Genomic DNA, 26,273 nt, shown 5'->3' with positions numbered 1-26,273 from the left:
TATATCCTTGATTGCCGGTTGGTTGCTTCTTGTTCGATGTGAGTAAGGCTGGAACGCACGGGGGAGCGTTGCCCAGTTCCTCTGAATTAAAATAACCAACATCCATATGGACAAGAATCGACCATCTCTAACCTTGTCTTTGGGCATGCTATATAAAAAAGTTCCCTTGCCTCATCCTTTTAGCTACCAAACACTCGGTTACATCTGTTACATCCATCACCTTTTCTCTTTGAATCTTTGAGGGAGATGGTAGTGTTAGGATGTGGTAGGATTTTATATATCCCACCTTTGGCTGTACCTTTTCCTTTGTACTGCTATCCACCGACCATTCCACCCGTGAAGTCATGATAGCCACACGGTTCATAGAGAGCAAACATTGAGTACTAAGTATAGTTGGAATAGAGCTTTTGAGGTTCCTTTTGCGAAGTAGACTGCTGGAACATCCTGGATAGCCACCACATCATCTATTCCGGAGGACGGCTAGCAGTGGCAGCTGTTCGTCTCCGAGATGGATGGCATGGTGGCTATCCAGCATGGTACAACACTCTACAATGCAAAAAGGTTCATTGCATACATTGCAATTGTAGTAAATCTGTAACTAGGAGAGTGATGATTGCTTAACAAGTTGAAATTTCAATAAATGTTGTGCATAAATGGTTGCCCTAGTACCTATGGTCTTATTTCCGAATCTTGGCTTGACTGAGGCCATTGTCTTTATCCTGACCTTTATAACTTTAAGAGCTTAAATTCTGACCAATAAGGTTGATTTCTCTCCCTGCCTATAAGCAATATAGTTTTCTTAATAATCCCACCTTTTGACTAATTTGGCCTTAGCTCAAAATTTGACCAAACCAGCCATAATATTGGCTTCCTTGTTTGTTGGAGTTCTCTCAACTTTGAGGTTGCTCTTATATCTTGACTTTAAGATTAATGGCAAAAGCACAACATCAATTCCAATAAACTAGTAAAATAAAACCTTTTGAAAGCATGGCATCAAAGCTTGTCACCAGCTATCAAATTCAAATTAACTAGTAATAATTCCTTCCTCTTCTCTTTACAATGGAGTATCAATCTTCACCTTAGCACGTATATTTCTGCTGGATGTGGGCGCAACCTGAGCCCCAAAGCTTCTTCCAACTCCAATAGATCACTCTAAATTAGCCCAAGTAAGTATTGCCCATATAAAGCCCTTAGATTTCCAAGCAGACCTCTAATGGTTCAAGCAAGTTACAGCTTGATTAAATCAAGGTCAACACTCGATAACTTTAAGGAGACCACATTGCACATATTCATTAGTTTTAATACACAAACGAAGCTGGATCATGCTTGTAGATTCTCCAAAACACGACTTTTTAATGTTATATACTTAAGATCATTTGCACTAATGTGAATCCTCAATTAGCAAAGTCAATATTTTCCTCAAAATAAAATCAATAATCTCCAACTTTGGTACTGCATCAATTAGATTGATCAATATTGCATGAAGAAATTTTTTTCCCTTTTTTTTGTTCAAGAGACTATTTTTTCTTGGTCATCAGCATCAGTTATCTATTAATGCTACCATGCAACATGCAAATCAATATTAGAATATATGCACTATAATCCGTTCGGAGAGAAGGCTATGGTTGATTGCCTAAAAAAATAAATTAAGTTTGGTTGTGAACCTGAAAAACAAATGTGCTATAATCTAGGTTACAGATTATATTAAAATTTTCAAGAAGGAAGTCTTCAAGAGTGGACATAGGTGCAGGGTTGGCACCGAACTATTATAAATTTATTGTGTTTGTATTGCATGATCTGTTTACTTTTATCTTCAACATATTTACTTATTAGTTTACTACTAAAGTTTATATTTTTATATCAAGTATTTAATAAAAGTGTATCTACTTAAAGTTTTTGAAAAATCCAATTCATCTTCCTTTTTGGGCCGCATAGCTGGGTAACAAGTGGTATCGAAGCTTGGTATTCAGTTGCTCATCGACCTAACCACCAAGAATTAAATATCTATGGCAACCCTTGTTGGTACCTCTTTTGTCGAAGGAAAATCCATGAACATACCCTCATTTTTGTATAGATTAAATTATACTTATTAGAAAGTACGCATTCATATTTTTATTCAAGTACTAGATTATAACATGTGAAGTGTCATAGTTAATGGACCTCACACGCTCCCAAAGATTATTGATGATGTGTCTCTTTCCAAACTCGATAAAGAATGGAATGAATTAGATAAAAAGATAGCACAACTGAATGCTAACTCCATGAATATTCTTTACTATTTTTTAGAAGCTAATGAATTCAATCGCATATGCACTTGCTTTTCTGCTAAAAAAATTTAGGATAGGCTGGAAGTAACTCATGAAGGTACTAACTATGTTAAAGAGTCTAAACTCAATATGCTTGTACATATATAGTGAAGTTCAACAATAATTGTTCAATATTCTATTATTTATCAGAATAAAACAATATTTAAAAATTGATCTTTATGCTAATTCTTTAGTTTTTTTATCCTAAGAGAAATGGTTTAAGCTTATATTGCTGTTATAGCTCTATTGTCTAGCATATTGGCAAATAACATTTGTTATTTCATTATAACAAAAAATGGTAACCGAGCTATGAATTGTTTAGAAATATTTATGTTACCAAAACCACTTTACAAAGAATACTTATAAAAGGAATATTCATAAAAAACAAATTTTTGAGGGCAAGCTCCAATCTCGGTCACAAGTGACCAAATCCCTGAATTGCATAAAAAAACTATAGCCTATGAAAGTAGAGATAACTAAGAACAATATTTATAGCAAAAAAAGTAAATTCAATATGGAGCTCAATTACCTGCAACTTCAGCTGGATGCAACTTAATTGGTAGTGCATCTTGGATCCAAACAGGCCTCAGACTTAGGGCACCTGCCCAGTGAAAAGAAGCCCTATTTGATGCGTTTGCATATACGGGTAATGTGGTTGGAGTGAACTAAGGGAACTTAATATAAAGAAGTTTTAATAAAAAACAAATTATACCTTGAGGGTAAGCTCAAATCTCATTAACAAGTGACCTTATCTCGAATTCCATCAAAACCGTACCCCGCAAAATTAGAGATAACTAAGTACAACATCTACAACAAACAAAGTAAATTCAACATGGAGCTCAATTATTGCAACTTCAGCTACATACAACTTGATCGGTAGTACATCTTGGATCCAAACAGGCCTCGGAGTTAGGGCACCTACCTAGTGAAAAGAGGCCTTATTTGAAGCATTTGGATATTGTGGCTAATCTGGTTGCAGCGAACTAAAGAAAATTTAATATAAAATAAGTATTAACCAAAGACAAATTATGCCTTGAGGGCAAGCTCAAATCTCATTAACAAGTGGCCTTATCCCTGAATTGCATCAAAACCATAGTCTGCAAAATTAGAGATAACTAAGTACACCATCTACAACAAACAAAGTAAATTCAACATGGAGTTCAATCATCCCCAACTTCAGCTGCATTCAACTTGATTAGTACATCTTAGAACTAAACATGCCTCAAACTTAGGGCACTTATCCAATAAAAAGAGGCCCTATTTGATGCATTTGGATTTGCGGGGTTGCGGCGAACTAAAAAAAAACTTAATATAAAAGAAGTATTAATAAAAAATTAATTATGCCTCGAGGGCAAGCTCAAATCTCATTAACAAGTGACCTTATCCCTGAATTGCATCAAAACTATAGCCTTTAAAATTGGAGATAACTAAGTATAACATCTACGGCAAACAAAGTTCATTCAACATCTTAGTTGCAAGGAACCAAACAGGCCTTTAGCCCAAGCCCAATCTTTTATCGGATCGGGTCTCTTAAGCCGGCAGCAGGACCTTCTCCGAACCCTAATCCGAGGGTTACCTCCTGCTCCTCTCCCTGTCCAATCCGAACCCAAGTCCGATAACCAAACCCGTTTTTTGTTTGTTGCCACTACCCGGCCCACTCGTTTTCTTTTCTTCTGCTGCGCTGGGTTTTGCTAGGGTTTTGTAGCCGGAGGGAGGAGGGAAAGGAGGCAAATCGGACGGCAAGCTATCAAGGGCTTCCGATCTCGGGCGTTCTCGCAGCGGCCGCGGCGGTGGAGCGATGGAGGGGTTGACGGTGGCGGAAGGGGATCTGATGGTGTACATCCACCCGTCCAAGGCCGCCAAGATCCGTCATGCCATCCTCCGTCAACTCAGCTCTCTCCTCTTCACGTCAGTTCCATTCTCCACTCGCCCCCCACGCTCTTCTTCCCCTTATCCTTCATTTTTATCCGTTTTTTTTTTTTTAATTTTGTGTTTCTTTCTCTTTTAATGTTTTGATTGTTTCTGTTAATTAATCATTAGTTTGATGTGCTTCTCCGGTTACGTGTTGGTCTGATAATGGGTAATGTTTGATACTGCTGCATCGTTTTCTATCTTGTTATAATAGATTTATTGATTTCGCTTCCAGAATCTTGGTTATGTTCTTGAGGAAAATTTACAAATAACAGTGGTAGATGCAGTAGTGATCATAATTTGGATTGATGTCCTTTACAATCTGAAGTTCCATTATCCTTCTCGGTTGAATAAAAATAATTAATTTTTTATATCTAGAGCTGCAAAAAATTAAGCGTTCATTCTTTTGGAGGAATGTTGGGAGAACTTTTAATAAATTTCACTGAGAAAGTGTCGTTGATAGAAGAGGGGACGAGGAACAGGACCAACGGTGATAAAAATAGCAACTACCAGTAGAAAAGCTGACCTCTGGGGCAATAATAGAATCCCTAATGGGCATGCCTAGTATAGAGAACATGGGTTTTATCATCTTTATAGTATTTCATAAGGCCAGTAATTAAGCACATTCTCATGTCATATGGAAGTCAGCAAGAGACATTCTTTTCTGAGTCCTATCTGTAATGTCACATAGAGTCATGAATTTTTTGTATGAGGCACTTCCTAAAATTCAGTGACTTCAGGTTGAATGTTAAGGTAGAATACTATTGATTGACTGTAAACATAAGCATCTAGCTGTGCCCAGCTGGCTTCACAGCTGATGCTTTGGCATTGTTAATATAAGCCTTTTCAAATTCTTTCTGAAATCAAGGAAGATTGAAAGAGGTCTTTGGCTCTTTGCCTTGCTACATACACATGTGATGAAATACATATACTTCATAATGTAAATGAGTGTATAATTTTCTACTAAAATGAATGAGCATATGATTTCAAATCAGGATGAGGTTTGTAGAAAGATGATCTGTAACATCTTGAGCCCAAGAGGTTTGACCCAAACTTCGCAGAATTGTTGCTTATATGGTTTTATTTTTAACCGCAGTCTTAGCATACAAATGACATTCATTTGCTAACCCTGTATAGCCATTAATAGTGCGATGTTTGCTACCTTGTAGCCTGCAGGACTTTTCTTCCTCAAGGATCATCACATTATGAGAGAACTATTATCTTCGATGATGCATCTTTAGAACTTGCATATTGGTCCCCTTGACTCACCAACCCTCAAGGATCATGAATTTAGTAGCTTATCATCCTTAAAAACCAAACCAGCATCCTGCTCTCCTGATTTTCAAAATATAGTTCCACAGCCTCAGAGTTACCACAAGTGCTTTACCTGTGTAATGATTATATTAACTAGGACACTCTTGACATGGCTGGTTGGATGTCAGCACTAGTGAACTTGTATAGGGTGGAAGTTCCTTCGCAGTGGACAAACTTCACATAAAGCAACTTCACCTTCCATGATTGTTTGGGCCCTCACTAGCTGGATAGTTAAAGAAATTCGCTCTCTATTATGTAGAGAGATTTGGAAGGCAAGACAAGAACCCTCTAAAGATTTCCTTATCACAATTTAAGTAACTTGTAAACTTTTCTGTATATATATTTAGTGTGCCTATGTATGTATAAGCATATATGCATGTGTTTTTGTATTTCTACATATAGTTCTACAAACAGTAGAATTCAATGCATAATTCAGCATGCTGGTGATCATTGTGCTGCAGAAAAAAAGGGTTAAGTGATTGAAAGTTCATAAATCTGGAGATACAACTTCTTTAATTATATATGGTGAAAAGGAGGGTTCACTGGCGTATCTTTTAACATTTTGTGTTTTCCTCTTACAGATATGATGAAGTCTTTGAAGGTGTGCTCTTAGCTTATGAAGTGAATATTCAAAGTAAACATGCAAAGATTCTTCCAGGTTTAATACCATATTTTGGAGTAAAACTAAAAGCAAATTTGCTGATCTTTTCCCCAAAGCCAGATATGCTATTAGGTATTGTCATCATCTGATTCTTAACAAGTTCTGTAGCATGTTGCATTGCTTCTCATCCATTCTCTCACAACAGCTAGTACAATCATACTTGAAATAAAATTAGAAAACTGGTGCTTGTTCAGAAGACCAATTTGATTTTCATTTATTGATTTATGTGTGAAAGAAGTTTGCATCACTTGTACAAGGAAAGAGAGGTAAATGAATTTCATCGTAAGATTTTGAAAATTATGTATAAGCACTAACAAATTATATCGTGCTTTCGTTTTCTGGATCAGATGACATAAGGATTACTAGATCAAAGTAGACCAAATTGATCAAGTATTTTGCCTATTCATTTTCTCATGCTAGTAAGGAATAATGTATAAGCACTAACAAGTTTGCATCACTTATACATGGAAAGAGAGGTAAATGAATTTTATGATAAGTTTTGGAAAAGAATGTATAAGCACTAATAAATTATATCATGTTTTCATGTACTGGAGCATATGACATAAAGATTACTAGATCAAAATAGACCAAATTGTTCAAGTATTTTGATCAAGTGTGAGCACTAATAAGTTGTATCATGTTTCCTTTACTGGAGCATATAACATAAGGGTTACTAGATCAACATAGACGAAATTGATTAAATATTTTGACTATTTCATTTTTCTCATGCGAGTAAGGTTCAGCTGAGCAAAATTGGTCAACAATGTCATTTAGGTGGTTGAATCAAAGTTTTATTGATGATGCTGATATTGAGATAATGGTTTCCTCTTTTTAAGCTAACTGCAACTCATAATATTGCTTGCAGCCTTATAAAATATTAGTTTTCTGGAAGATTTCAGGTTTGTTATTGATACTTGTTCCTATGATCCCAAAATTGTTTCAAGTTGTCAAAATACAAGTTCTGAACCCAAATGACTAACCTATCCATTTAGAACCCCTAATCACAACTTGACCAAGGCATTCTCCTTTGCCCAAATACTAAGATAACAACCAGTCAATGTTCTAGACGTAATAGTGATAAAGCTGTTCCTGTGATGATGGAAACTAGTTTTAGACTAAATGCAATTGTATTATACACGAGTACTCTTTTACAAAATCTCCCTCCCTTTTACCCATTAGGTAGAGATTTCAAGTAAAGAGAGATATGGTGATTATAAACTGTTCTTTCCACTTTTCTATTTAAACAACCATTTATGCATACATTTAGGAACTGATGGAAGCTATCAAATAAATTAATGGGGATGAGTGTGCAAAATAACATGTCAATTTACTGGTTGACTGTAAAAAGGTTAATATTTGGATTTTTAAATTTGTGGCAGTATCATCTTTAATATTCTTCCCTTTTATGATCTTTAACACTTTCTGATCACCTACAACTCCTTGGTTCTTTGGTGTGCATCTCCTTTTGTACACTTTTCAGTATTTGATTGTATCATTTTGTGTCAACTTATTTGATGAAAGTTGCAATATTCTGACTTGAGCTTTAAATTTCTGGTCAAAGAAGGTGGTGCCTCTATCAACTGTTTGACTAAGCAGCATGTCATTACAATCTTGGTTCAATTGTTGGTCAGTCCATCTTTAATATCTCCTTAATTAAGTCCATGCATCAATGCATAACCTTCATGGAAGTTTGCTGATCTCATTTACCTCTCTCTGTCTTTCTAATAAAAGCATATATAACTCAGAGTTTCTATGCTGTTAGAAGAATTGAAGGGATTACTTCCATCATGAATGTTTTTGAATTATGCAATTTTTGGGCATACACTACTTCTTCTTGCTCTTATGAACTGTTAAAATAATCAGTAAGATAAGATGAGTTATGTCACAATTAAATTATTCTGGCATCCCCATGAAGATTTGACTTTCTTTTATTGGTACTGCAGCAGTTCAAATTCATTAACAAAATTAGTCCTTTTGAAAATTCAAAAATCATACATTCACCAGAATTTAGTTACTTTCAGAGAACCAAAAAATACTCTGTGTTTTGGGATAATTTTCCTCTTTTCAGCTTTATCTTTTCAACCAGTTTTTTGGAATCATGATTTTTCTGATAGCACCCATAATAACACTACAATCTTTTCTGTGACAAAAATAATCCATTGATCCGTAGTTGAGAGACTCTTTGGTATTTTGTTGGTCATGACATGGCAAATCATGAAGTTTTCAATTTGCACAAATCATATTCTCTTTACTGGGGGGTACCGCCCCCTATCGTCTTGTACCTGTAGTGAAGCAGTTCTTTGTGTGTGTGTGTGTGGGGGGGGGGGGGGTGCCGAGTGTTAGTGCCATGAATTGACCCATATCGAGACTAAACTAGCATGGTATTGGTACAAGTATTGAAATTGGTACTATGAATCATGGCACAAGTAGCAGGTTGATCTTTATTTGTTTCATTTTAGAAAATTGGTTTAGGGAAACATTTGAATGTTCTTGTCCCAGCACATATCGGTTGTGGTGCTCATATTTTTTGTAATAATGCCATGTGACACACATAATACGAGGCATTAAGCATGGCCATGTGGGAGTCATATTATGGTGGGAGGGATCAGGTCGTGCCTCAGTCTCAATGGAGTATTTCAATCAGCACCCATGTTATAACCCTCAAGATACTGGTCTCATCCTTAATTGCAAAATATAGGCCTGTCAAATAATGAATCATGTATTATATCTCATCTTTTTCATTCATATAATTTGTGTTCGTATATTGTAGAATACCACTTTGGAAGCTTTCACACTTATGAACTCTGCCATCAGCCACAGAACTTAAGGTGTGTCATCATATAATCAGCCAAGTGAATATGATTCGTAAAGTTCATATTCCATGTGTTTGTTTTTGTCTTGCCTTTCTGGGCTCTTTGTTCATGGCTTTTTCATCATTAAATGGTGACCTCCTTTTATTTCATCTAGATGAATGATTCTTTGGGCTCTTTGGATATGGTTTTATGCGTAACATTGCTGTGTATGTTGTTTACCTATCAAGTTAATTCCCTGCAAGAGTCTTTTTTTTTGATCTTTTTGATTTTTAAATCTTCCTCATCATTGAGGGTTTCTCCTGATATGTTGGTTCTTCATGAATGATTCTCTTGGATGCTTCTATTTTTTTTTGATACAACGGTAGCTCACGTCAGTCTAGCATGAGTACTACTACTAGAGTCAAGGGAAATAAGGTGACAGGGGTGAAGGGGTAGAGTTGGACCCTGTCCACGAGACCTTTTCCGAATGATGAGCAGCAAAGGAGGCAACCCAGTTAGCAATCCTATTCGTCTCTCGATAAACATGAGCAACCTGTATATAGCGACATCCGGACACCAATCTCTGGATATCCCTCAATAGTGGATGGCCATCACCTTGTCGCTCAACCTGATGAATCCACTCAATCACCATAGTAGAGTCTTTCTTCAGGATGATGCAGTCAGCCCCTAGGACATTTCTCGCATAGTTGATCCTCTTCCATGCTGCCCTGAACTCGGCTCCAATAGCAGTAATATCACAAGTGCGCCGCCTGCCTGCCACAACCACCCTGGAACTGTGGTCCCAGATCACAAATTCCGTCCCTCCGCTGTCTCCGCCTGCCAAGACGCTACCGTCGAAGTTCACCTTGAGATAGCCAGGAGATGAGGCCTCCCAAGAGACACTCGGGGCGCTGTAGAAGCGGTGTGGAAGCTCCAGATGTCCCTAACCCACCCTGGTGAAGGTGACTGGGTAGCAGCGATGATCTTGGTCACATGGTGAATGGCTTTATCTCCCACTGCCCTCGGGATGTCCTCTCCTCAAAAGTACGGGCCTTTCTGTCTAGCCAGATATGATACGCCATATAAGCAACGATGATACCTTGCTCCACGGTCTCCGGTCTACTTGCTCGCATCCTTAGGTGATCCAGCAAAGCCTCCGCCGACCCCACGTCCCGCGGTAGGGTAACAGGTGTCCACCGCCAGATCTGCGCAGCTCGAGGGCATCCCAGAAGAGCGTAGCTAATGGTCTCCTCCGTAGTAGTGCACTCCTCACACATCGGAGTAACTCTAATACCCCTTCTTGACAACGCACCCCAGGTTGGTAGACATCCCCAAACTACCTTTTAGATGAATAAGGCCACTCGGGAGTGCATACGCACTCCATATCCACCTGCCCTCAATCTGCCAGGTAGCCTCCCTACCCATCAATGCCTGCCAATCTCTGGACGTACCCTCGCCCTTCCTGTTGGGGCCCACAGCAATCTATCACTCGCCTCGCCACCAGGTAGTGGAATGGCCAGGACCCTCTCTACGAACTGCTCCCTAAAGGTGTCTCGGACTAGTGCCTCATTCCATCTGCCCCTCAGGAATAATTAGGTTCCTGACTCTGCACCCGGTTAGTCTCGTCGAATCTACCATTGTGGGTGTCATATCCAGCGGTTGATCAGTCACCCAGGCATCTCAAAGAATATCAATAGACCGCCCATTGCCAATCGCCCACCTAATTGTTGGAAGTACCATCGGAGCGTGGTCACATTATCTCCTTCCAGATGGAGGCATGTTGGCCACCTGGAAGTCAGACATCACTGAGCACTCTCTATACTTACCTCTCATTAGAGCACACAGGCTATCCAGCTCCAACAAATATCTGGCCACATGTCTCGCTGCTAGAGCCTCTTGCCTTATCACTAGAGAGTGCGCTTCCAGTCCGCCTATCCTGACCGGCTAGCATATCCACCTCCCACGTCAGTAGATGGATGCCTCCTCTGCTCTGTCTCCCGCCCCAGATGAAGTTTTTGAATATCTGCTCCATGGACCTCATCGGCGCCACTAGCACTATGGTGTTCGATAACAGGTATGTCGGCATAGAGCTGAGAACTGACCGAACCAATGTCACTCTGCCCATCATTGAAAGAGCATCCATCTGCCACCCCTCAAGCCTGTGTCTGACACTGTGCTCAATGTCATAGCAGTCGCTGTGACGCAGCTGACAGCCAGTAATCAGAACTCCCATATTATATAGTGTGCCATCCTGCTCACCCACTTTCATGATCTGATTGATGGCAGTCTTCACCTGAGGCTTGGTCCTCGGGCTGAAATAGATGGCTGACTTGGCCAGGTTTACCCATTGGCCTGAGGTGGCACAATACTCCATCAGGACCTTTCGGATAACCAAAGCTGCTTGCCTGGTAGCCCGAGCCAATATTCTGTAGTCATCAGCAAAAAGGAGGTGCGATACCTGAATGGACTCCGGCCCCGGTCTTTAGACCTCTAGCAACTAGGTCTCTACAACACGTCAAAGAGCTCTGGACAGTGCGTCGGCACACAGGATAAATAACAAGGGGGACAATGGACATCCCTACCGAAGACCCACTGAAGAGGCGAAGAATTGGGAGGGCGTGCCATTCACCAGAATGGCGAAGGATGGAGAGCTGACACACCCCATGACCCAATTGATCCACCTCTCATGAAATCTAAAGCTCACAAGCGTGGTCCTCAGAAAGCTCCAACTCATCCTGTCATATGCCCTTTCCATATCCAGCTTGGATGCTTCTATTTGCTTGCTTTCTAATCGAGGTACCTTCATAGAATCTTATTTTGACAGTGGCTAGCTGTCAGTCTCATCTAGTTTTTTCAGGTTCTTAAATGAGTTGAATGAGAAACTCATAGTGCCTTGGACCATGGTGATACTAACTTCATGTATGTTAATGAACAAAATTCTTTCACCACTTCAGAGCTCTATGTCAGAAGACTATCTAAGGCAAGATATGTCATACCGTATTGAACCGGACAGTATAAGATGTACCATATTATACCAGTTCGTTACTAGTATGAGGTACGGGGGGCATACTAACACTCAATACACTGAATCAACCCCCGTATCTGGCGTGCTGGCACAGTAACAAGGTGGCACCGGTACCGGGTCCAGTATCAAGATGGCGTACCTTGATCCAAGGTCTCTTTATAGTGGTTACTTTTTGCTACCTTTCTAGGGTCTCAATGCATTCTGTATGTGAAAGGTTTTGCCACTCATGGTGATTATAAATTCTCTCGCTTCAATGTATTATAATGGTAAGGACTTTCATAGTTTTATTACTCATTATGAAGTCTAAAAATACATGGTTATGCGCTATGAGAAATATGCACAATCAAATGACAACTTTTTTATTTTCAAGAAACCCATTTGACTCTAATTTTCTAAATGGGAAACTTGCTTTAGAACTGGTAAATCGGTTTCTTAGGTTGCTGAAGAAAATGTGGGACATCTTTAGATATTGTTCTGGGCTTCAACATTTTGCAGTTATCGTTGAGGAAGTAAAATGACAAATGCGATCTTCTGTTTTAGTTGAAAAGTTGATTCTGCCTCCTACACTCGAAGAAATATAACCCACTTTTCCTGCTAGAGGTAGGTTTTGCCCAATTCTACTAATGGGCAATACTTATCCTAGCATAATGAGCCTTACATCTCATCCTGCAGCTTTCATAATATTCACTGTCTTTATGTTTTCGTGGCACAGCCCTTGTCTCCTTCATCCTCCCTCCGCCCCTCCTTCCTTTCCCTCTCTGAGAAAAGGGGAAAAAAGGATGCAGCAATTGAGTGGTACAGAACAAGGAGAGCGAATTTGATCTGCACTATTATCTTGATGGTCCCAAAAGAAGATGGTCGTGCATGTCAGTGTTTGCTGCTCTTTTGAAGTGTTCTAGTTTTTTGATATGTCAAGGTTTTAGTTTATTTTTAGACTAGATTTGTTATTTTCCTTCATAAAAGCCATAATATTTTATCATGGATGATAGTTTTTTATTTTATCAGACAGAAATTTCCCTCATTAGTGATGTTGAGAATTAAAACATTTATTGGTCTTGCATGCCAGTGTTCACTGCTCTTTTGAAGTGTTCTAGTTTTTTGATATGTCAAGGTTTTAGTTTATTTTTAGACTAGATTTGTTATTTTCCTTCATAAAAGCAATAATATTATATCATGGATGATAGTTTTTTATTTTATCAGAGAGTAATTTCCCTCATTAGTGATGTCAAGAATTAAAATATTTATTATTATGCATAGTTGCATACTATTTTGAAGTTTTTTAAACTTAAAGAACGTTTAGTTTAGTCAATGTTATTTCAATGATTTTTCTGGGTTTTATGTAAGATTTTTTGAATGTATACATTTTGTTGTTTGATAGTAATTTTTGAACTTTCTGAGGTTTAAGGCATGTTGCTTGCTTTTGATAATCTTTCTTATACCTGTTGATCTTTCTTAACTGCATAGGCTAGGCTTGCATGAATCGCATCTAGTCATGTATATATCTTTTGTAGCATATGATTTCGAAGTTGGAACACTCCATAGTCATATGTTGAATTGAAATGGAAGACCTTTTGTTAGATCTAAGGTAGTGCTAAGACTTGGATGTTCTAGCTATAATAATGATGTTTATCTACTTAGACATATGGTATCTTTATCATCAAGTACAAATGTCTTTTAGCATATGATTTTGAAGTTGGAACACTCCACAGTCTTATGTTGAATTGAAATGGAAGACTTTTTGTTAGATCTAAGCCAGCGCTTAGACTTGGATGTTCTAGCTATAATAATGATGAGTATCTATCTACTTAGACATATCGTATCTTTATCAACAAGTACAAATGTCTTTAATACCATTATTTTGTCATGGGCCATTGTTCCTTGTTAACGATCAAATGTAGACGCAATTAAATTATTTTGATGTTTTTGGACTGGTTTTCAGGGAAAACATGTATTTCTAAAGGTGAATTACATGTTTAGATAAATCTTAAATCCATTCCTAGTCAAATTTTTCTTACTATCTTGTTTGAATGAGAATGGTGTATTGTCAATTTATGAATTGTTTCCCTTAAGCAATTTCTTAATTAGCATGATTTATGGCGTTGAAGCTTTATATCATGAAGTAAATTTGTACTCTGTGAAAGTCAAACCATCTAAGCTGACATCATTTGAGTTGTATTGTCTCATTATGGAATCAGGTTAAGGTATATGTTAATAATGCATAGTGAATGATTTGGTATACTATGCAACATGATAAAAATAAATTTAATGGGTGTTCTCGTGGAAATCTAGATTTTAGAGGTTGCACTCGGTTGAAAATGAAAATTCCATGTTCAATTAGCTGTTTTGGCTGACAAAGTACAATTTATTCTGGTATACTTGTAGCTGGTGTTTTTGTGCCATTCACCTTTGGAAAAATTCTGATATCACAACTTAAGTTGGATGTTGTATACCTTTTTCTGTTTCTTATTGGAAGACTTGGAACTAAAAAATTGATGGCTACTCAGGATGTCTGGGAGGATATTTTGGGTCTGCGAGACATCGAATTAGATTGATGAAGAGATATAAACATGACAATTGCTAATTTAGTTATTGATGAATTCAGTACATCAGTTTACTTTTGCTCCTCTATTTGTGCAAATATTTCATTCTAGATGCATATAATTTGCTTTTAGTTCATTTCAACTGCTCCTTTTACTGTGTTTTTAGTGTCTTCAGTGTGTGTTCATCTTTATTACATTAATAAAGATATTAATTGTTGTTGCTCGATCTTTTTTTTAGAGGAGAGTATAAAAGTAGCGTGGCAGTGTGCTTTATAGATGGACACAGGCATGCGTAATTCTGTTGTCATTATGTTTTGCTTGATCGTGTGAAACTGAGTGGACACAACGTTTGTGCTGGAGAGTAGTTGACTGGTTCATCTTGCTTGGAGCCAAGTGTAGCTGTAAACTGGTAGAAAGTTTAGGTATTGTTGACTACATTAAATGAATGAAAATGTATTAAAATTTTTAAATGATATTTGGTAGCCTACTTACATATTCTGAAGCTTGAATCTGGCACTTAGATGTTCCGGCTAGTTTAAATTTGTGTAATCATTTCATGATGATAAAACCTGTCCTTGCAGCATTAATTACTTAATTTTCTGTGTTTTGTGAATTATCTCCAATGTTACTTTGCACAAGTATTTAGGAAAAAAGATACTGTTCTTTTTATTTTGGTGATTAAAGTGAAGAAAATTGTTGGATAAGTTTTTTGGAGAAATGGCTTATTGCATATATACTCAAGATTTTGTTTTTGACAGAATTTAATTAGGCTTCTGTGATAAAAGCTCAATTTGGATATATCTTGATTCATCATATAATCAAATGTTGTGTTATTACTCTAGAAGGAAAGGTTGTAAAGCTGGGAAAGGAATCCATTCATGTCATTGTACTTGGCTTTTCTTCAGCAGCCATTATGTTGGAGGATATCCGTGAAGAGTTCAAGTATAAAATTGTAAGAAACAATAATTCTTTTCAATAAGTTGGATGGGAAGGAGAGTTCATTTGTTAATTCTTTTCATTTGACATTTTCTTTCACAGAAACATGGTGCAGGAGTTTTTGCCAGCTTGTCCCATAAGCGACATGTGATCAAAGTTGGGAGCATGATACGGTTCTTAGTCAAAAGGTGATATAGAAAGAATTAGAAATTATTATTGAAGTGACCGGATTCCCTTTTTTTGATACTGCTTTTTATTAAGTAAATCCTCCAATTTATGCTACCTTCATATGTTAATTCACTAGAATATATATTTGATATAAAATATTTGCAAGACAGTAATATTAGGCATAAATTTCTGTAATTGATCTTGATATATGTAACATGCACTTATACGTACATATGAATTTGATTTCATTGTAATAGTTCAATAAATATGAGGAACCGAAAGCAAATTCTTTGGCTATATTGGTGTTATATTTTTTTTTATACGATTGATAGTAGTTGTAAACATGGGAGGAGGATTTTATTAAATGGTAAATTATATAAAAAATCACTAAAATGTCCACTTTTCACTTTGACAGTTTGACCACTTTTTGGTATTTGTTTCACTTGGGGGCTTTGCTCGAAACAGAAGATCGAGTTTGCCCTTTCAACCTATTGAGAATTGCAAAGCTACCGCATCTCATGCTTTATGGGGATGGATAAAGTCCATTTTAGCCTTCCATTTTGTAAATAGGGCCACTTACATAAAGAGTTTACTCTCTTTAGTAAATGGTGCCAGCTAATCTATCAAATAAATCTAAGTTGAAGAGAGTTTCAAACAGCCAGCTCAATAAAATAATAAATCATGCATCTGTACTACAGTAAGAAAAATTCTTAAAATATTAACATCTTCAAAGAATAAAATTTTACATTCTCACTGAGGTTGGCAAACTAGAAAAGTAAGGTTATAAATGAATCAAAAGTATGCTTTAATTCGGTATCTATATCTGATCTGATTAACTATTAGAGCAAATATATTTTGACTTTTAGTTACCATTTTTTTGGAAATGGATCTCGTCATGCTTTCCCATTTCAAATATGGTCATGGACAACCATATATACACAAAATATATGTAAATCATCTTGTTCAGATTCAGGTGTAAGTAAGGTTATGGATTAGTTTTTAAGACATACAGAAATATTCGTATACATACAACATACACATGTTGAGCCCATCATATTTGAATTCATGCTTTTAATTTTGAATGTATATGACTTTTAGCCAGACACAGAGTAGACATGAGCTTATTAAGATTGATTGCAACTAGATTTCTAATGTTGCTTTCTATACTTTTAGAGCTATCAGCTTTTGAACTAGTAGGCACCTTTTGCCACAACTTAGGCAGATTCCCACAAAAAGTGTACCAAGAACCTAGGCAACCGATGATCAAGAACCATAGCCATAACCATCTAGCCTTGTCCCAATTATATGGACGGTTTTATGGATCCCCTTTTACCAAGTAGTCCTACTTAACTCCAACTCTGATGTTATTTCAAGCTTTTCTATACCTTTTTATAACCTTCAGCCTTGTTACTTTAGATCTTCCCCCCGTGCTCCATCTTTCATGCAACTTAAAGTATATTTTTTTTACTAGAACTTGCTCAAATCTTCACTTTATGTCCCTATATCAGTCATTTATCGTTAGATTGTGCAAATTTTGCATCTTCTCTAATGTGTGCAATTTGCAATCTATGTTTTCTAGTTTGTTTACCTGTCCAACTTAATATTCTTGTTTATTGTTACACTTGGGTTTTTTATTGTTACACTCGGGTTGTTTTCTTGAACCCTCTTTATTGCCCAACATTTTGAGCCATACGACATTGCATATTGTTCTATAAAGTTTCTGTTTAAGTCTTAGATAGGCATCGATCATATAATACCCTAGAAGCACCTCTTCATTTCATCCAAGAAACTTGAGTTCTATTACATACATCTGCATCTCTCTTTCAATCATTTTGCACCATAGATCCTAAATAACAAAACAATTACCTTGTGGCATATATTGTCCATTGAATCTCAAATGGGTCCTTATATTTATTTTCATTTTGTTAAAATTATGTTCTAAGCTCTCTCTTTGTTTTGCTAATTTTTAAGCCTTTATCTTCTAAAACTTTCTTCCATAAACCAATTTAGCATTTTATCTAGTTTGTTCTTCATCAATCAACACTAATTGTCTGCAAATGCAACAAGTATACATCATGTTGCATCTTCATGTAAAATGCTTACAAAGATATGGTTTTGGTTTTGATCTTTGGTGCAAACTTGTTGTGAGTCAGTGTTTTAAAATGCGGTGCATGAGACTGCATATGAAGCTGCAAATGCGTATGACCACACTGCATATGCTATATGAGGCTACTAATGTGATCAGGCCATACATGAGCCGAAAAGATGGCTTGCGTAGCACTTTGTTGGCAGAGCAGTAGGATTAGTATGATGTGACTACAGATGCAGCCTGCTTATGATTTTCTGACTGCATATGTGGCCCTTTTAGCATTGTGCAAGTACATATGTGGCCACTCTTTTATAGGTTCATAAGAATAAGGTGGGTTCATGCTAATGGTTGGTTTGAATGTGGGTTTCAAGCAAGGCAGGTGCATATATGTTAACACTACAAATATTTTAATTATGCTATAGTTATTGCTAGCAAGAGTCAAGAACTAAGCACTAATTGCTAGATGTTGTTATTGTTAATGTTGCTGTTATTTATAAAAATTTTGCTATTGTCATTATATATATTGTATTTTATTTATTTTTAAAGATTTAGAATACTAATTGCATGTGTGCCTACATATGCAACCTATGCACATGTGCTCTGTGGTTCCTTGGCTGCTTATATGCTACAACTATCTTTTAAAACAAATGCGAATGGAAATACACTTGTACCAAAATAACATCTAATACTTGTTGAATCTTGTACATAAGGACTATTGTGCTGGTTCCGGGCCCCGAACCGGTTTTCTGGCAACACGGGTTGGTACGGTCCCCTGTCGTGCCATGTTGGGCCTGTAGCGACACAGTAGAAGAAGCGGGGCAGAGGGAGAATGGGAGAGAGAGAGAAGGAGAAGGTCGAGGGAGGCCAACGGAGGGCCGAAGAGCCGCTCTTTTTTCCTCTCCCTCTCCCTCCCTCCCCCGCTCTCTCTCTTTTTCTCTTTTTCCTTCTCCTCTACCTCCGTCGCCGGGTCTCGTTTTTGTTGCTAGAACCGTCTCGGTCCACCGCCTGTACGGCTCGGGACACTCCGAATCGGGCGGTTCGGGACGGTTCTGCCGACCATGCTCATTCATGTCCTCCATGATTTTTAATATACTATGTCTGTACTCAAACTTGTGTACAAGACACCTTCTCAATTTGTGTTCATAAGACTTTATACAATTGTCTCCCGTATCAGATGGATATCTAAATGTCGTATCCAATTGATGCCCTTATTGTTGTTACCAAATAAGGTTATTGTATTTCAGATTTGAATGAGATTGGATTTGTACTTGAGAATAAAATACAAATTAAAATATGAATATGAATGCCCAAATAAGGTCGTATACACAGATTGTAATATATGCTGTATATACGGTTAACATCAATGTAGGTGCCCACACCCTTGAATTTGGTTGTAATTTGTATGTGAGATCATATCCAGTGGCTCACATTTTTCATTTTTGGGACTTGAGGCGTCACTTCAGCAAGATAAGAGTGACTCAACATCAATGTGTGGTGTGGATGCTAAATTTGATTGTATCTAAGCACACTTAGGTGATTTCACATTCATGAGATACTTATACTGCAACCTGATATAGAATGAGAGTGAAGTAGGAAGATTTGGCAAATGAGCCTAAAGATTGAAGATGCATTACATGGAGAACACTTTAACAAAGATCTGCAACCCTAGAGTCCCAAGATCAAATAATTTACAGAAGAAAACTTGAGGGGTGAGGGGTAAAGATAAGCTATCTGATAACCTCATTATTGATATCCACAATATAATATAGGTGATCTGCAACTAACACAAGAATTACCAAATTCAGCTGTAATTAATCCTTCAGGAGAATGTCTGGATTTTTTCGTTGATGAGAGAATTGGTGCTGCTTAGTCATTAGTCATGGTTGAAGTCTAACATTATGATGTTCCATTGCTTGCTAGTTTTTAAATTCTGCCATTATATGCCATCCAATGGGTTGTCAGGTGCCTAGTGATCATTAAATAAAGTGCACCATCACTAGTTGGGAAAGAGAAACAAATTTGGTGCGTCTAAAACATTTATATTACACATGTCATCTGAGATAAATCTAAAGGCAGGAATGTGTGGCATCTTAATTTTCTTGCATCTTTATATTATTGTAGTTCAAATACTCAAGTCTGTCTTTCCACCGCAATCAATGTTCCACTGGTTGGCTAGAGGTGAAAGAAGAATGATAAGAGAATTAAACAATATTAAATACTTATATGGATGCATGGAAAGTAGAGCAAGAGATGAGTACATTAAACTGAGCATAGGGGACCGTTTATAACATATAAATTAGAGCGAAATTGCTTGTAAATGAAATAGTATCGGGCTAGGTGTAAAACAACCTCTATGTGGAAAGGAGTTTGAATTTGACGATCAGAATAGAAGAAAAGGGGTGAAGAGGAAAGGGGGTCTGGCCAAAAGATCAAATTGAGCAAATTAACTATGTCTGGATATTTCAAGCTGAAGAGTTGGATGGGAATCAAACTACCGACTGATCTTTCGAAGTTACAACCAAAGAAGGTTTGTCTCCGTACTTGCTAACTAGCTATATTGGTTTCATGACAAGCCTCTATCTTGCCTAAAATTACCTTAGTTGAGCAGACGCAATTTAGAAGGTTGCCATTAGGCTGAGAGCAAATCACAGAATCTGCTCAATCATTCCATGGAGCCATCTCAACTTTGAATTCTGCTCTTTAGCCAACCTCCTAAGGTATTGATGGTGGTGGTGGTGGTGGTGAATTACTTTATATGTCCCAACTCTCGAACCCTGATGTTCAATGAAAATCAAGAAAGATCATGACAACAATCAAAAAGGGGAAAGAAATCAAACATGCATTATGGTTTCGTGACTGATTTGTGTGTTATTTATTTGGATCTGTTATTAAATCAGCAAATTAGATCAAGTTTCTGTGCTTGAAAATTTCTCGTTTTTTGGTTGACAATGAATATAGATAGACATAACTGGCATGCCAAATGCCAGATTTGAATTGTCATAAGGATGAATTTGTTTTGTTACACTATCTGATCTTTTTTATTAATTTCACACAGTTTGGATGAAGAAATACTCCACATTTCGGGATCATTAATGCCGTCTCAAACTGGATGCATTCGCTGGCTGTCCAAACATGGTGCTGAAGATGAACCAGAAATTAATCGGTTCGAATTTGTTCTTATATCGATCTTCCTTCTCAATTTAGTTTTCCTAAAGACTTGCAGAATTATTATGCACCTAGCTTTACGGGGTGGTAATGGGTCAGTTTGAGCCAGGTTACTATATGTACTCTCATTGTTGCTCATATATCGATCTTCCTTCTCAATTTAGTTTTCCTAAAGACTTGCAGAATTATTATGCACCTAGCTTTACGGGGTGGTAATGGGTCAGTTTGAGCCAGGTTACTATATGTACTCTCATTGTTGCTCAATCCTTGTCCATCACTGGGTTTATCTTATTGGCCAGTTGCACCCAATCCACCTATCTCACTTCTTGAACTTGGCTTAAGCTACTAGAGGTTTTTAATATATATTCCAAGATGTATATTTTACTCTACTTGAAGGGTGCCTGTACCACTGAACTGTGTCTGACTTGGGTCGCTAGTGCTTAAAACCTATATTTGTCTGCATATGAGACATAGGGTGCCGTTCTCATATTTGAGCAGGGGGCTTTGTAGATCACATCCAGAATTGCCATACCTGTCTGAAACCATAGCTGCAGTGTACTGGCCCAATTCATTGGCACTTTGAACTTGACTTGTTTTCCTTGGGAGAATTGTAGTTTCCTATTATCTGTCTATTTAATTGGTGACGACAATTAACTTCAAATAACTTTGTTCCCTTTTTTCCCCCTATTTTCCTCTTACCAATATGTGATTGTATACATTTACTTCGAAATTTTGCAGAAGTCTCAAAAGACAAAGGGAAAGGGAGATAAAAATGGAAATTGAGGAGCGAGACTCCAAATTAAATAATGAGGGTGATCAGTCAGCGAATTTCAGCCGTGCGCATAAATCTAGAAAGAGAACTGCTGCAGAATGATTGATATTTTTAGTGGCTTCTCATTTTTGAGCGAATACCTTTTGGGAAAAATATTGTGGTAACTTATGTGTTGCTCTCTGTAAAATTCTGTACAAATACATGGACAATATTTTACTATATTAATCTGGGAACCATTTTAAATGCTACCTGTTTAAGCTATATCTACATCCTCCTTATAGTGGATAATGTTGTAGCAAGCTACTTATTATGTAGACAGATATATATGTTGGACTCTCCAGGAACTTCAAGGTTGCAGGGAGTAATAGAACTCTGATAAGCTGAAGTGGCTTAGAAATAGGTCAAGTTGCAGGACTCCAATTTCGGAAGCTTGGCGTATTCCATTATTCAACCTGAATTCACCATTTGATGTAATGCCCATTTGGTTTTATGCTGTGGTGCATCCTGTTCTACTGCTTGACAAAAACATGGGATTATAACCAGTGGATGGGGTCGGGGATGTGAAATTATTTTCAACGCTTAGGTTATGAGAGGCCTGCTATTTTTGTGCGGTCCGGAAACTCTTTTTTTTTTGGAAAGTGCACTAAAAGACAGTATAAGGAGCCTGCTTGCTAGCTTATTGTTTTCTTTAACTGTTCTCAAGTTTTATGCCGATTCCTTGTCTTTAATTGGGTCCTTTTAAGTTAGTTGAGTGATTCAATCTTGTCTTTAATTGGGTCCTTTAAGTTAGTTGAGTGATTCAATCTTTAATTGGGCCCACCCACCATTCAATGCCGTTGCAGCACCTTCTCAAACGATGATAAAATTCTTAGTTTTGATAACTCCAGAAAGGGCTAAAAAATCAATAGAAGAAACAAGGATCTATTACAAGGCAAAGAACAATAATGACCAAAAAGGAATTGTTATAGGGCCTTTTTTTCGAATTCTTGGCGTTCTCTTGGTCATGCCTTTGGGCTCTCGAACTACTTCACCCCTTCCTCCAGCATCGTTTAACGATCTCAGGTTCTCTTTCCCTTCGGACGGTACAAGCATAGGATGGTGGTGAGGCAATGTTGCTGGGTCCCTGAGGGCAAGAGGGGTGGTGTGTGGTAATAATAATAAATTTTAATTATGTAAACCTTTAGGTTGGTTCTTGCACAGCTCTCAAAGCACTTCAATTTTTTATATCCATCTATCTATCTGTATAGATCTCAAAGTGGTTATTGCCTGATCCAACAGTTGATGAAGATGCATCATTCTTTTGTGATACAATTCAGATCTGAAGGAGAGGCCACCAGTGGTACTTCTTCACACAAACAAACTCAATGTTCGGTGATGTGGCGCTCATCGCAGTTATTGATTCCCAATTCCCCTTGGTTCCAATGGCGATGAAAGCACCAAAATCATAACAATGTTGATGATATCTAACGTGCGAAGTGGAAATGCATGACTATATCAAAGTCTCTAAATGCTGGTTCAAATCACCTGAAGTAAAATTGAATGTAAAGTCAGTAGCTAACACATGTCATCCACAAGTTTTAATGAAATGCAAGAATGCATTACCTTTTGATATAGCCTTCTTGGATTAGCATATTTCCTTGCCTCATGATGGTTTGTGATTTAGTTACAATTTGTGTCTCCTTCTACATGGTTCTAGCCATCTCCATGCAAGGATTGGCAGCACAATTTGTAACACCAAAATTAGAAATCCATTGTATCCAGGCAAGGCCTCTATCTACTGCCCATAATGTATTCCTTTTTGGCCTTCTCTTATAGATAGAATCTACAATGAGTAGATAGGACTCGAACCTCTTTATTAAATGATACCAAGTATGTTGAGTCCTGAAAAGTATTTAGTATATCCTCTAGATATACACAAGACACAGTTCCTCCAAATAATGCTAACAGGAATGGACGAAAGGATCACGTTGAGTCGGCCGACCAACTTAAAAACCCAGTTAAAAAATTTTGAAGTCAAGAATTATTAAATGAAACTCATGCAAAGCCGAAGGGCCAAATTATAATTTTATCTTGTTCTTAATTATTCTATATTGAATTTTATTTAATGATTAGGTATTTTGCTAGCAAAAGTTTATTTTATTGGCATTTTATTTTGATAGCCGAGAGAACGGCTCAAGAATAGACCCTCTGAAGTGCTGCTTTGAGATGACACTGAGTCCATTCACTCTTGGTCACTTTGTTACATCGCCATCCAAGCCCGGGATTGAACGTCTTATTCACATGGCTTATCCTCTTAACCTGTTTGGTTGTCATTGTCGATCTCCAGACATCCAACTTGATCAATGCTTAAAATGTGGAAATGGTGAAGGGAGACTATCATGGAACAGGTGAAATTATCACGGAACATCTGAAATTATTTTTTGGACCACATCAGCTGAGCTGATGGACCAGTCTAACTGTGAAGCAATATATATAAATCAGTGTATATCATGCTCTTTTTATTTCCATGCATGTTCTTTTACAGTTGTACTGGTTCACTAGCTCAGCGATAAATCTGGTTCAACTAATAATTTCTTCATAGATTGGGAAGAGTTTGTATATCAAAAATAAATGTGACACCGATCATTCAATACGCCCTTAGAGCTTTACTCTACAAATGAAGTGATTGCTTTCTTGTAAATGAGCTAGGTCTCTAAATCAAGAGCCTGAACATATGTTGTTGTTCATCTTGCAATGATGAAGTTGATATTGATGTTGTTGCTCATCATAGTAATACGAATAAAGCTCGTAAGGACCGGTTATGGAGTTGATAATCCAATCAGGAAGAAATAAAAATTTTCTTCAACTTGCTTAACTCGAATCTCTAAAAAAAAAAAAATCGAAGATAAAAGAATTATGAAACTAGGGCTTAAATCTTCTTTTCTTTCATTGATAATCAATAAAATAAGATATACCACCTTTATTTATAATGGTGAGATCCATCTTTGCACATTTCGGATCGAATTCCTCTTTCTAATTCTAGTTGGTCTCTCTTTTCTAAAATAGACATCACTAGTAGAAATAAATTCGAAAAAATTAAATTTCTTTAGGCGGTAGATCTCGACTTCTAAATCAACTATACTTTCCGTCGCTCCGTCTGATTTTTCTCGAATGGAGAAATATATGCTGTCAAAATTTTATCTAAAAAAAAAATTCGACTTGATTGGGTCGTTTGAGGTGCCAAATAATAGAATTTTGGCTCGATCACTAGGAGTGCCATCTTTTAAACAGCATGGAGTCATGTCGTAAATCTCAAAAAACTATCTAATTTTAAATAGGTCAAATTATAATTAATCTAATTTAATTATTAAATAGATAAAAATGGGTTAAATAAATTAAAGTTCTGAATTCAATCAATTTAATAAATAAGTTTTGATAAATTTTTTTATTTATAATTTAAATTTATTTAAAAGATCGTTTACGGATTGAAATAATATTTTGGATCATAAACTACCAACCCTTTAGCTGCCGCCGGCATCTGCAGGAACTTCGCGTGCTGGGCCCAGCAGACAATAATTGATGACAAATTTTATTTTAAATAACTTAATCTAACTGCATGAGATGGTCACAGCCACGACTCTTGATTGTATCCAAAAAGTTTAGGACAGTACGGCATGAACGAGTCTTTTCAGTCCCCGCCAAGCCAAGCGCCAACCCGTGAGCGCCGAACAGCCCTCTTGCCTCCCAATTATACTTTACAACAGCCCAAACTTTCTTGGAGTTCTCAACTCCTCACCCCTCGCAAAAATTTAATACGCACTTCTTTCTTTGGCCGGATCTGATTCTATATATTTATGCAGAATTTACATATACTGTATATATTTATATTGATTCTTGCACAAAGTTATATTTTTTCTATACATAATTATATTATCTCTACACATAATATAATCAAGAGAAACTAAAAAAGTTAAAACCTGGTCCATGGAGGAACCGGTTATCAATTTACTATACTATTTTTTTTCATTTTATGGTTTATCTATTTAAATGGATGATAGAGTAATATCACCTGCATTTCAGTTTTCATGAGGAGTACCTGTACATAACAAAATATTAATATTTGATACATGCATGCCGTGCAAATTAAGAGAAAAATGATATTTGATATTGTCGCTTAAAATAAAAAGGTCAAGATCCAAGCATCACAAATCAACATTCTTTATATCGTAATGTATGATCGGCTAGTAATATAGCTGTTTCTCTTATTTAGCTCTGTCTTTCTTTTGTTCCTTTCTTCCTTTAGTTCTTAATTGTAGCCATTAATTACTTCGAACACTTGTATATATGCACAAAGCATACAGCAATACAAAATAAGGGGCACAGAGCATCTTTCCTCCAATCTGGGCTTTCTTCACATTTTGTCATTATAAAACTGAAAATTATGATTATCTAAAAATCTTTCTTGATGATAATACTAAAGATCTAGTTTAAAGTCTTCTTGTTGTCAAAAAATTTTCTTTTTTTTAAAAAAACATATTTATTATAAAATCACAAATAATAAATAGTAATAATAATGGAGATCAACTCTAGAATAATTTTACTTTCCTTGTGGCTT

The 26,273-nt window shown here is 36.9% G+C and overlaps 1 protein-coding gene across 1 annotated transcript; it reads left to right on the top strand.

Annotated features, from left to right (window-relative positions):
• The first annotated feature begins 3,975 nt into the window (after positions 1 to 3,975).
• LOC103722595 (DNA-directed RNA polymerase) lies at positions 3,976 to 21,922 on the top strand. The gene is made up of 6 exons (XM_008813200.5): positions 3,976 to 4,214; positions 6,113 to 6,264; positions 15,392 to 15,501; positions 15,588 to 15,673; positions 20,798 to 20,905; positions 21,646 to 21,922. Exons 1-6 carry the CDS (start codon positions 4,105 to 4,107, stop codon positions 21,779 to 21,781), a joined length of 702 nt encoding a protein of 233 aa, XP_008811422.4. The 5' UTR covers positions 3,976 to 4,104; the 3' UTR covers positions 21,782 to 21,922.
• The last annotated feature ends 4,351 nt before the right edge of the window (positions 21,923 to 26,273 follow it).

This window comes from Phoenix dactylifera, chromosome 3 (assembly GCF_051530095.1).
Source record: "Phoenix dactylifera cultivar Ajwa chromosome 3, Ajwa_hap1_PhDact_Kaust_v1.1, whole genome shotgun sequence".
Classification (NCBI taxonomy): Eukaryota; Viridiplantae; Streptophyta; class Magnoliopsida; order Arecales; family Arecaceae; genus Phoenix; species Phoenix dactylifera.
This window is presented reverse-complemented; position numbering and strand designations above follow the sequence as displayed.